Source organism: Amphiprion ocellaris, chromosome 20 (assembly GCF_022539595.1).
Source record: "Amphiprion ocellaris isolate individual 3 ecotype Okinawa chromosome 20, ASM2253959v1, whole genome shotgun sequence".
NCBI lineage: Eukaryota > Metazoa > Chordata > Actinopteri > Pomacentridae > Amphiprion > Amphiprion ocellaris.
The window spans coordinates 8470764-8484015 of record NC_072785.1 but is presented as its reverse complement, the minus strand read 5'-3'; the positions used below and the strand labels follow the sequence as shown (position 1 = coordinate 8484015).

The following is a 13252-nucleotide window of genomic DNA, read 5'->3' as shown; positions in this document are numbered from 1 at the left end:
CACACAGTCGCGTCTTAAGTGACTTATTTGTGCTTTAATTTGCCACGTCTTTGGAACTGCATCACCACAGGCGTTTTGAGTTATAGAATTGTTGTCTGGAAGTCTGAGCTGAGAGGATTAGTAATGGTTCATGCTACACAACCAGTCAACTCTCTGCAACTTTAACAAGAAGCCTTTAAAACACGCGATGCATAACATTGCTGACTTCATCAGCCTGTGAAAGTGATGTCGATCAGTCATGGTACACATGCAAAATTTGTCACACAAAACTGGACCGTATAAGGGATGCCTAATCTTTGTAGTCCGTCTTTGTACAGCTGGGTTATCTGTAATAATGTATTATTAAATTACAGACAATAAAAGATGATCTAAATTAAACAAAACTTATTAAACAGTCCAAATAACTCATAAATTACTTGATTTCGCGAACAAGAAAAATTCTGTCTGTGTGTGATGGTAATCTAACTACTACTTCACAAACAGTACAATAAAAGTACCCCAGCAGCTGAAGATTCAACCTCATGGAATTCATAATTTAACAGCAACTTATAAGAAGTCTGTCTGAAGTACATTTGAAGATAGATTCTGACCAATTTCTCAAATGAAGCTATAGTTATAAGGAATTAATGAACTTACTGCTACTTGTGTAAATATGAGCAATTCTTTGGCTTTAGAGATGCACATAAGGATCCTGCTGCTGCTTGATTATTTAATAAATTTGGGGTATAAGATTGGAAAACAGCTGGCAGCAAGAAGCAGCAAACTAACCTCAGGTTTTGTCAAAACTCATATTGGATTTATTGTTAGTAAGTCTCGGTCTTCTGAACTGTTGAAGTTATATTTCTATGGACATTTCAGTTTGTAATGGATTTGACTTTGTAGAGCAAATTGCATCGGAAATGTGTTTCGTGATATTTGCCATGCAAAGTATGCCTTTTGCACTCTCTCTGAGGTTTGTGGAAGGTTTTGATGTTGAAATATGGAAAATAAATTCCCTAAATTGCTTCATAAAATGATGTACACTCGAAGTACATCTTTATATTGTGCAGGCGTGTAAATTTTTGCTGTGCTGAAAGTAATACTGACATATTAATAGATCTGAATTAGTAAGATTGCTGTTACAAAATGCACAAAAAAGTGATCAGAGTGCTAATTCACCCATGGAGTCGACACAATCTCATGAATAGAAATGATCTAAAAGGGACTAAATAGACAAGACAAAGGCAGCATCTCCAAAAGCATTGTCTTACCACACAAAATAATGAAACAATGACTACAATACTAATAGTTAATGGTAAATTATAGAAAAGTAATAATAATAACCTGAATATTTCCATCCATCCATTATCTATACACCGCCTAATCCTCACTAGGGTCATGGGGGGGGCTGGAGTCTATCCCAGCTGACTCAGGTGAAGGCAGGGGACACCCTAGACAGGTCACCAGTCTGTCACAGGGCTACATACAAAGACAAACAAGCACTCTCACATTCACACCTACGGGCAATTTAGAATGATCAATTAACCTCAGCATATTTTTGGACTGTGGGAGGAAGCCGGAGTACCCGGAGAAAACCCACGCATGCACAGGGAGAACATGCAAACTCCATGCAGAAAGATCCCGGGAAAGCTGGGACGCGAACCAGGGATCTTCTCGCTGCAAGGCGAAAGTGCTAACCACTACACCACTGTGCAGCCCAACCTGAAGTGCATATTTTTTCTACTCATTTTAAGTATTTCTTGTGACATTGTAGGTAGTAACTTGTGCCGCATCATAGATAATCTTGATCCAACGTGTAGATTTTATAGAAATATCATTTTTTAGCTAGCACTAGTAGTAAATAGGGAGAGCCTTTTTGATGTTTACATAAGCTGTGATGTCAAACCTGTTCTTGTCCAGCTGCGGTAAACAACTGTTCAGTTGTTTGATGCCTCTGTAAGCGCTTCTGTGATTGTTTGTGGGTATATTTGTGGGACTGTGCACAGCATATGGCTGTGGAGTGAGTTCTTTGAATTGTGATTTTTAAAAAAAAGGCGAGAGTGTCTAAGGTTGAGGAACATGTGAGGAGGCGGTGGGATCACACATCATTGTTTTCATTCTCAGGTTGTTTTTGTCCTGATGTCACTCTGCTCTCTTGCATAATGGCTGTCACTGTGCCAGAACGACTTGCATGCATGTGTGTGTGCATGTTGTGTGTGTGTGCATGAGAGTCTACCCGTGGGAGTTCTTGTGTGTGCCGGTGACTCTAATTCTGGTTATTATTTACAGCGGGGGTGTACTTGAAATAGTATTATTCATGTTTTATTTGTATGTATGGCTTTGAAGGGGCCACACTAAATGTTGTTTGCTCTGTCAGCAGTGGGCCTGTGTTGTGCTTTAGCACCCGTTAAAAATGTCTTCATTCTGAGGTTATTAAGGATAGGTGCCTTGACAGCTATGCCAAAGAAAAAAAAAAGATGTTTTCAAGAGAAAAATAGTCTTCAGACAGGGACGAAAACCAGGGATCTTCCAGCTGCACGGTGAAAGTGCTAACCATGAAGCCACTGTGCAGCCCTCAAATAATGTGATAATGATTAGATAAGTAAACAGATTTTCTGTCATTTTTTTTTTCATCTGTGGCTTTTTTTTTCTCTCAAAATACAAGGTCTCGATATTCTATCTTTGCTTAATACTGTCACATTCCATTTATAATGAAATGGCTTTAGAGACACCTTAAGAGGATAATTGCCGCACTTCACACACATCACAGAAAATAGATTAACTAAAGCTGCAGTTGCACAGAAGGTGCACTCTGAAAGTGAAAAAGTAATAACCGAATGTCAAACTTCAGGTTATTAAAGGAGACAGTGTGCTGATCCCCTTAGTTGAAAATATAATGTTAAAGGTTGTTGACATATTTCCACGTTTTTCTATGCTCGAAGGCACATAATGACCAAAATGAGCCATCAGTGCCATTGTTGAGGATTTCTGCCTCGAAACTGCTCTGTATTGTTGACAGTCTTGAAAACACAGATTCAGACAGTCAAGGTTTCACATTTAAAGGAACCAATCAGCTGAAGCTGAAGGCTCATCTTATCCATTTCTGTTCCATAAAATATGTCACTGTTCTGAGACACTGACTTGTAGTCAACGCTGGACAGTTTGTTCTTCAAAATTGGTTCCAGCTCGAACATGTATACTAGTTACTCCACCAGAATGTAGGGGCTCATTCTGGTTTATTTAAACCTGCCATGTTTTTACATTAATGTGCTGGCTCTGTGCACTGCTATATTTATCTTTAATTCAGCTTAAGTTAGTTTGCAGTCATTAAGCTCAGATTAAAATAAATAACTTACTAGAACAAGGCTACTTAACGACCACGTACCTGTTGCTTCCTCCTTAGTTGTCTTTATGTTGTGACAAAACAAAAGCTGTTACCATTCTGATATGTAAATCCCCTCATATCTAAATGTAACCCCTCACCATCAATAGCTCTCTTTTCAGCTGCTTCCTTACTCTTAATCTCTCATCTTTTATCTATATGCTTAATTATCCAGCGGATGGATGAATGCTGCCCTTTCTCCTCAGTCCTCACTCGGCTGCATGAATCATAATGAAAGGTTACAGTTGCGGAGAATCGGCAATTAAATGTCAGAAGATAGATGTTCTCAAGCCGAGGGGCCTCCGATATGGATGCTAATCAGCTGATCAGACTCTGACAGAAAACGGGCGAGGAAGGGAGGGGGATTCCTAGAAGAAGGGCAGCAGGGGAGGCTGACAAACAGGAATCCATTTCTGCCAGTTCGTGTTAATTAGCTGCACATCTGTGTGAACTTGTGCGTGCGAGTAGGGTTCTCTTCCTTTTTTATCATATAGGTACAAATACATACACAGCCAAAGTCTTTTTCCCATTATAACTGCTTTGTAAATCAACAGATTTTGTAAAATGTTGCACAAGAGGTTTTTTTTTGCATGCTACAGTACATTTAGGTAAAAAAAAAGAGTGACCAACAACATATTTAAGTGTCATCCTGGAGAGTGCATTGTACATAATGGGAGAATGATAATGGGCTGACAGACACATTCAAGGTCAAAGCTAATACGCCAGATCAGCCTCCTCACTGAAAATGACTCCACCATTAGACAAATAGGTCTGCAAATGCACTGAGTGTACAAGGTAACATGGTACATACAAATATATGTTCCATGTACGCCTACAGCTTCATGTGCATGTACTGTTGGCTAATCCTTGCACACATTCTCTCTAAAATTCAAATACTAGCTTGTTTGCCATTAATAAATGAAAAACATTTTTACAGTGTCATATTTTACAACAAACCAATCATAAGCTCTCTGTGTTTTTCAGTGTGCAGATCCAGGCAGTGAACGCCATCGGTTCCAGTCCCTCGAGTCCAGCGCTGCTAGCGAGGACACGCCCCCTCCCACCAGCCCCGCCTCCACTCGAGTGCTCCGCCGCCGGCCCTCAGAGCCTGAAGCTGAAGTGGGGCGAGAACGCCAGCCACACGCGCGCCCTGCTCGCTGACGACATGGTCTACACGCTACAAATGGAGGACAAGAACCACAGGTGGAGTATACACACACCCACAAATACACACACCTATTTCCACCACCTCTACGTCATTGCTTACGTAATGCCATAGACTGAGAAATGGGTTCAGCTTAGTATATTCCAGGCCGTGTCCTCAGAAGAAGTTTCACGTTCAGCAGCCATAAGAGCCAGATTAGTGCACATATCACAATAAAAGCCTGCAGCCTAAGCTTGAATTTGCACATTTAAGGAAGATAAGAACCCCAGTTTTCGTCGGACTGTTGGGAATATGCTTTCTTGTTTGATTTTAGGTCATTCACATGAGCTTCTATGTATCCTACACACCGTGTTACGCTAAATCTAGACACAAAACAGAAACACTTTGCGATATGAGGAAATCCCCATGAGAACAAGCTGTACATAATAATAATGCACTTATCGTGTATATATTTATCAATTGTGTAAGTTATGATAATCCTAAGGGCTTCAGTCTTTTTGATCCTTGCAGATGTTCCGCCTCTCATTTAGGAGGTTTTAAATGATCAAGCCAACTTACAATTTTTATGCAACACTTTCTCTTTTATTGAGTCAGTAACTACACTGTACATTTTTATACAAGAAAATGATTTATGGTTGAGCATTTGTGATGAAAACAGGCACTTCTGAGACATTTCTGCAGAGACAAAATTAGCTGGAATTTTATTTATGGCGCCTCGCCTTTAATCGGGTTGAAACCGTGATGTTCCCCTCTGATTATGTGCTCTTGAAACCTCTCAGCTACCAAGCCACCAATTTTCTCAGACTCCTTAACCTTAGCTAGTCAATACAGAGAATCAGGATGCAGAAGGTCAATACTGCTCACACTCACACACCACTGAGACAAGCTGTGTGTGTGTGCATGTGAAGTTAGGGAGGTACTTGTGCAGATTTGTGTGCTTCTGCATGTTTGTGTGTGTGTGTGTGTGTGTTGTCTTTCTTTCTGTGTGCGCAGTAACTAGATGTTCCAGGGAGTAGTCATGTTGAGGGTGTCTGGAGCCAGCTGGGTCACAATCAAGCCTCCATTTAACGGACTGGTCAGTCTGGAGCAACAGGGAGAGAGAGAATTAGCAGACTGAGGAGAGAATATAACCTCTAACAAGGAGTTAAATACCCAGCTGGAAAAAGGGGCAAGAGGAGTGATTTTCAGTTAATGTCAGAGCCCAGAGAATCTACATTAAAGTGGAACCTGAATATCGACGCGGAGTCACTTTTATCTGCCCACCTGTCAGATCGTCTCGCTCCCTCCATCTGCCCAGCCCTTTTACCAGTCTGGCTGGCCCCTATCAGTGTAAGAATTAACGTTTGGCCGCCATCATGTTGGCACCCAGGTACCTTGGCAACCCCAGGACTGGGCCAGAGTGCAGCCGGCAACAGATGGGGCTCCATCCAGCAGGCTGCGATCCGTTAACCTCTGTAAAAACTCACACGCTTGCAAACAAACACGGAGGCGTGCACGCTTTGACACACTCCCCAGCAGCCAAAATGGAAACAGCTTTCACAGTTCAGAGAGTTTTATTTACCCTTTTCTAACTGGCACAGCGAGTTGTTTGGCAGTGGGCTCGTATATTTGCGTGACTTTGTGACCATGTTTGGGTGCATTTGTATATGTTACGCATATGCTTGCATGTCTGGTTTAGATGGGAAACATAGTGGCATCTATGTTAACCTGCTTATGTGAGGAAGCTCAGCAGATTATAGGAAAGCTTGTATTTATTTGATTTTCTCTTTGTTTTGTCTAATTTTATTTTTTTAATAAGCCAATACTGTTTGATGAGTCCCATAAATGATGATAATGGCGATGTAAATATAAGTTCTTCATAACCAGTCCAGTTTCCAAGAGCAGTCTTTTTTTCTCTGTGTTCACTGTTGCATTTAGCAAAACATAAATTTATGTATTTATTGGTTTCTGCCCTTGAAAATGTTTAAATATGAGACACTGAGTGACTATTGTCCTTCAGTTTTGAGGAGAGGAATATATTTGCTCTAAGACTAGTATTAAATTGGAGACTAATTCAACTTTTGTCTTGCCATTTTATGCCTGACTGAGTCCACGTGACCCTTCGTGCACGTTGACAATAGACTGTGAGGGCTACTGAAGTAATGTTTTCAGTCCTTTCAGTCTTTTCAGTAGCAGAGATGATGCTTTACCACGGTGCTTTTGCTCAGGTTTTGAGTGAAGTCTCGCTACCCTGTTTCTCCATTACATGCTATCTTTCACTTGAAGAAAAAAAGCACTAATTTCAGAATTCCCCTTGACATGAAAATAAAGATCAAGGTGAAGGTTTCATATTCAAAGTTGGCAACCAGTACAGCCATGTAGAAAAAGTAAGTCAGAGCTGTGAAGCCCTCACACAAAAAGGCTGTGAATGCCCATGAGGCTGAGAAAGGTTTTGAAAAGACCTCCAAATTATTTTAAATAATTCATTCCACTCAAAGGAAAACCCTGTCCTGGTGGCACAGATTTTAAAGGACAGCCACCTTGTACAGGATTGACTGCCTCAGTAAATTCTGCTCAAGAACAGAATGTTTGATACATAAATACTTTCTGAATTTCGTCACAGTTTTTGCAAGGAACTCTCACAACACTACAGTCAGAAAAGAGATTGCACAATTTTGATCTGCATTGGAGGCGTGCCAGGAAAAAGCTTTTGTTGTCCAAAAAAGAACATTACAATAAGACTAGTTTTGTAAAGAATATAAAGGCAAAGACCAGGCCATGTGCTCTGGACAGACCAATCAGAGATAGAGTTGTTTGGCCAGAGTACACAATAGACATGAAGACGACCTTCCAGGACTGTTTATAAGCGCTATTATCAACTAAATCGCTCCATAACAACAACATCTGATTCCTGACTGATTCCACATAATTGCTTTTGGTCGGGATTCATTACCTGCAGCTTCTGGTGGTTACGGCATCACGTTTAGATGTATTAGCAGCTGCATTAGTGGTGCACCTCCATTTCTTCAACTCTACCTGTGTGTTAGCAGATGGACAACAACAGATGAATAGCCAGAGCTGATTTACAGGGTTTTGCTCGCTCATCACGTTCTATCAGAATGAATTAGGATGATTTGTTTTGTCTTTATTACTTCTGAAATATCCCCAGCAGCCAGTGCTGGAAGGGCACTTTGAAAGCAGAGGACGTAAGGAATCTTAAAATATGTAGAATTGTAAACAAACCCGTTGAATGTCCAGCTGTAATTTCTTCAAATTTGATTTCAGATTATGTTTTAGATTTCGTCCGTCCTTTGCTTCGTCTCTTCCCGTCTTTCTCTCTCTTCTCGCTGATCTATTTCATATTTGTTTGTCTCATTTTATTGGTAGACAGGTGGCTTCACCTCAGGGAAGAACCTTTGGGGAAATGTGCGTCCCATTCATATTTTTTCCCCCTCCCTTCTCATTTCTTTACCCTCATTGTTTTTCTCCCATTCACCCGACCGTGTCTCGTGTATTAGATGAAAGAGAAAGCTGTTTTCTCCGGTTCACCATACTGACTCCCATTTCCTCCCTTCTGCGTCTCCTTCCAGTTTATTTTTCCATTCTTATCGCCTTGTGTCCAGACTCATTGCTCATTTTCTGTCCTCCCTCACTTGTGGCTTTTTCTTTGCTCCATTGTTGCCCTTATTAGTCGACTGAATTTGTTTGATTTTTCTCATTTCACTTCATCCGTATTACCCAGAACGCCTCCTGGCAGGCGTATTGGGGGGTTGTAAGGAGGCTTACAGCAACATGGGCAGTACCATGGAAAAAAGATTTCAACCTTTTGACACAAAGATGAATGCAGGTAAAATAACAGACATAAGAGGCAAAGCTTTGGTGCAGTTTGTTTTCAAAAAAAGCATCTGTCCATTTGTCTATTACCTCCATCTGTCTTCCCATTGCTACCCATCTCTGTTTATATCCTTCAACCTCTATAAATGGAGTTATTTTCATCTTTTAATCCACCCAAGAATGGGTTTAAAAAAGATCTCTCCATACATACATACATGCATACTACATAGTGTTTTTCATTTTTCCATCCTTTTATCCTTGTACTCAACTACTTTTGTGTCCGCGTCCACCTATCTGTGTTTCCCTGCAGCCTGGAAAACAAGCTGTTTCTCCTTCTCTGCCTCTGAAGCTAATCTTATCAATAAGAAGCCATGCATGATTCATTGCTTGAGCAAACCGCTTAAAAGCACGTTTACTATATTTGAACTAAAAAACAAAATTCCACCATTTGTATTAGATAAGCTTAAGCACGATTTTTTTCATCAATTTGTGGTCAAGGACTTATTTTGATCATGATTTGGTATTTCTTTTCATTTTTATAACCATTAGACTTTCTACACATGACAAAAAAATTGTTGAAATGAACACATTTCTCATTTTTATATTTGCTGAAAATAATTGGTTATTGTTAGGCACCAGCTTGATGGCAACAATCTTACAGGAACGCATTCAAGGTTCCACCTGCTTTTGAAATAGTGAAAGAATAAGGATGCTTGGGTGAACTGAGTGGCTGAGAAACAACACTGTGATTAAAAAAATGAAGGACAGGCACCGTCAAAATGGTGTTTTCAGATGTCTGCGTCTGTAAAAAGCATCACAATTGAGCATAGTAACACTGCCGTCAAAGGAAATAAAGAAAATTCTGCATGATATCAGTAGAAATGTACATATTTACCTCAAAGAAATGGATAGCATTAATCAGAACAAAAACACTTCCATGTCTGCTGTAACCTTTCTGTCTCTGAGCTCCTCTGCTCCTTGTTGTAGTTAATTGCTTCACTGTTTGGCCTGGAAACAAGGATGCAATTCATCTCATTAACTGGTGATTTTTCTACAAGGGTGTTGATTGCCTGTTTTGTCCAGAGTGTTAATTGTTTTGATATTCCGCCAGTTGGCACGGTCCAAATGAGAAGGCTCCATAACTCACAATGATGGAAAAGTCGACGCATTCATGTGGTCGATAACTGAATCAACAGCGAGTAAACAGGAGGAGATTCAAAGGTTCGTAGCATTTAAATTCCAACCAACTAGTGAGCTAATTCCACCAGCGCTGGGAATGGACTGTATGGCTTCGCAGTGAGGCCGGGAATTAACAACACCATATATTAGCCAGAGAAACACATCACTTCTCTGTAGTGCAGCTACATAAAGAGCTCATCTGGAGTTATAGCCTCCTCCTAAACCATGACCTCTTTCATCGCTTCTGTCTCCCTCGCTCTCTCTTCTCTTTCCTCTCGCAGCAGATCCTCCATCATCATGCCGACTCTTATAATTATCAGTCACCTCTCTTTATCCCCTCAGCTCCATTTCTTCTCTCCTTCACATCCTTCCTCTGACTTTGCTCCTGTATCTTGCCGCATTACCTCTTCTCTCTTCCATAACTTCCCTCCCCAGCCCAGCGTTTCACTTTACTGTCGTGAAAAGTAGATCGCAGAGATAAAACCAAAAAGCTCTTTCAGCTTAAATTCACTTTCTTCCCTCAGTTTACCTACTTATCACCTCTCCTTCAGTCCATCAATCTGCCCGTCAGCAAAGCCAGGAACTGTTTCAGTGCTCATTTTCTGCAGATTTGTGGCTGTGACCTGTCGGTAGTCGTCCTGTGCGTTCATAAATCATCAGTCTTTTTTTTAAATGCACTCTTCTGTTCTACTTCAAGGTAGCATGTGCTGAACCTGTGATAATACAGAATGAAATGCACCACTGAGCCTGTTGTGTTGAGTCACTGAGAGAAAAATGCGTCAATCCAGTTGTGGTCTGTTTCCAAAGGTTTTTGTGTGATTCAAGTGTTGATGCCTCGTTTTTCAGTGCTCTTGTTATGTTGTTGTCCAGGTTTTTTAAAGTTGTTCTCAGTGAGCGTGTTTTTCTCCCCTTATCTAACTTGTTTATAGCACCATCACTCTTTTCTCTCACCTTCACTTCGCTCTTTTCCTTCTCTTTTATCTCAGACTCAGTCTCTTCATGGCCAAGTGTGTCAGACCCCCCCCCCCTCCGCCTTCTATCTCATCCAACCCTGCTTCTTACTTTTCTTTTCAGATTCATTTGTGACTCACTGTCTCTCTTCATTACACTCTCTGTCCAGGTTTGTGACCATCTACCGGGGTCCCAGTCACACCTACAAGGTCCAGCGATTGATCGAGTCCAGCAGCTACAGCTTCAGAATACAGGCAATCAGTGATGCTGGGGAGGGTCCTTTCTCTGACACACATACTTTCTGCACCACCAAGTCTGTACCACCTGCCCTCAAAGGTAAGCTCTGTCTTTGCTAGCAAGATACAAGTCACACAAATGAAACTTAAGAAATACTCTAGCTTGTAAGGTCCAATGTAATGCGTAAATTGTTTTAACCAATGCTATGTAAAGATACGATAAGACTTAGTAATAATAATTTGCAATGTTGCAGCAACAAAGAAGAAAGTCCAAATGTATAGGGAAACATCAGTAGTAAATATAAGCCATTTAAAAATATATTCAAGTAGTGATTCTTTCATATGTGGATATTTTTATATGGTACAGATTCCTCTTATGCGGAAAACAACAATATTGCACATATCTATATATTAAAAAACACAGCACAGATCACGAGAAATACTGATTTTGCGTAGATTTTATCAATATTGCGCAGATTCTTACCTAAGAAGAAAAGTACTGATATTGCACAGACTCTTGTATATGTAGAGAAAATTATATTGTTTTTGAATATACAAAATATTCATAATGCACATGTTGAGTGTGTTGATGTGCAAAGAGGGAATCACTGCTTTAGGGGAATACAATGCATTATTTCACTGCTAGTCTTTTGCAAAAGTGTGATCTCTTATGTTTATAAATGCATACATGACAAATACAACGTATTTATTGGTCATTTAATGCAACCTTGCTAGCATAAGGTTTCTAATTTTAGGTATGTTGTGTTATTTTTGTAAAATTTCATTTAAAGTAGAGTCAGCCTCAATGTGTTGACCTCAGTAGACATTTCCACCTGTTTCACTCTAAAGGTGTCAAATACCGATCAGCCACAACTTTTAAAACAAATACCTAATATTGTGATAGGTGACCTTGTGCTGCCAAAACAGCTCTGACTTATCTGGGCTTGAATACAGGACCTCTGCAGATATCCTGTTGGTCCTTTAGGTTGCAAGGTATACTAATATGCTAGCTTTATTATTCTGTTTAGTTATCTATGCAAAAGTAAATGTTGGAATCCATTTAAATTTAGTAATAGATGCATCTCCAGTTATCTTATAACAAGGCTAAGTTTGGACTTCTGGAGACTTGTTTCATCTGGTTCCATCAGTTGAAGAGTTACAATAAATGGTTTTAAAAATGGTGGTGCATTTACAGGCCAAAGAGTTGCCATAAATGTGTTTCTAGTGGCTGTTCAGGATCTTTACTGTCACCTTGCTTTAGTATTTTGTGCAATATGTGATAAAAGAGGCAGCGGCTTAATATAGCTACAGTAATCACAGTAAGGAGTATCCTCTCAGGTGATTTAACCAGAGGGTGTTAATGATAAGACTGTGAGGCTGCAAATGTGCAGCACAACATTGACATATCCATAAACAGCCTCAAGGGTCCAAACAGCTTCAGCAGTGCATGTTCCCTGTCTGAAAGGCTTTCTGCACACCAGCACTCATTCACAACAATAAAGCCCTAGAGGTGTTAAATAGATCGAAGAAATAGGTCCCTGGTTTTCACAAGACTTTGGTAAAGTGTGTGTTTTATTTAATACAGCAGTTATTGCAGTTAGAATTGGATCGTTGCTGTTACATTATTTCCTGCAGGCTGATATTATCCCCAAAGGATATTATTAAATTCCTAAACAATAGTCAACACTGGCAAAACTAAATTAATGCACATGAATAATGTGTTCTCCTGTGTGGTAGCTGCACAGCTAGTCCAAGTAGGCTGTCATTAACCGCTATTAACACCACTGTGACAATTGCAGCTGATATGAAGCGTTAGAGTCCAGCAGGGATTATAAAACTGATGATTACAAATAACTGCAATTTGGACCAAACAGTGAAAGGTGTGTGTGTGTGTGTGTGTGTGTGTGTGTGTGTGTGTGTTTGAGGATGAGAGATGCACCTCATCTGTTTCTGAGCTTCTTTAAATTGAATCCTGTGATTTGTTTGAAATCACATGTCGGCGTCATTTGATTCCAACAGCCCCCAGAGTGCACCAGCTGGAGGGGAACACGTGTGAGATCACATGGGAGACCATCCAACCAATGAGAGGAGATCCTGTGAGCTACGTACTCCAGGTGCTGGTAGGACGCGAGTCAGAATATAAACAGGTTTGTCATACAGTCATGCACACCGACACACACACACACACACAAGTCCAGGGAGGCTAGCAGAGCTCCAATTCAATATTTAATTCATTAGTATTTTTATGAAAATGTGTTCTGCTATTGAAGGAAATTACTAATCTCCGGTGAAACGGGTAAATTGGGTTTGCACTGATGGGAAGGTGCACACAGAGACAAATTTGCACATGGAAGAGTGAAAAACACACACTCCCACTCTCAATTACAGCCTGCCACAGTGTAAGAAGAAGTGTTCTGAAATCGCAGGTAATCTGCACTGCCAGCAATATTTATTGAGAGGTATTGAATGATTTTTTAAATGAGAATTACAAAGCAGACAACCGAAGGAAAAAAGAAGATTTTGGCTGCGCTTGGGAATATTGGAATG

The 13252-nt window shown here is 40.3% G+C and overlaps 1 protein-coding gene across 3 annotated transcripts in view; it reads left to right on the top strand.

The window, feature by feature from the left end:
- Positions 1-13252, top strand: part of fndc3ba (fibronectin type III domain containing 3Ba) — a 103868-nt gene that overhangs the window by 87778 nt on the left and 2838 nt on the right. For all 3 annotated transcript variants that reach the window (XM_023271920.3, XM_023271912.3, XM_055006176.1), the window contains 3 exons: positions 4346-4564; positions 10639-10805; positions 12725-12852. In XM_023271920.3, coding sequence (XP_023127688.2) covers positions 4346-4564; positions 10639-10805; positions 12725-12852 — 514 coding nt within the window. The remainder of the gene's footprint in view (positions 1-4345; positions 4565-10638; positions 10806-12724; positions 12853-13252) is intronic.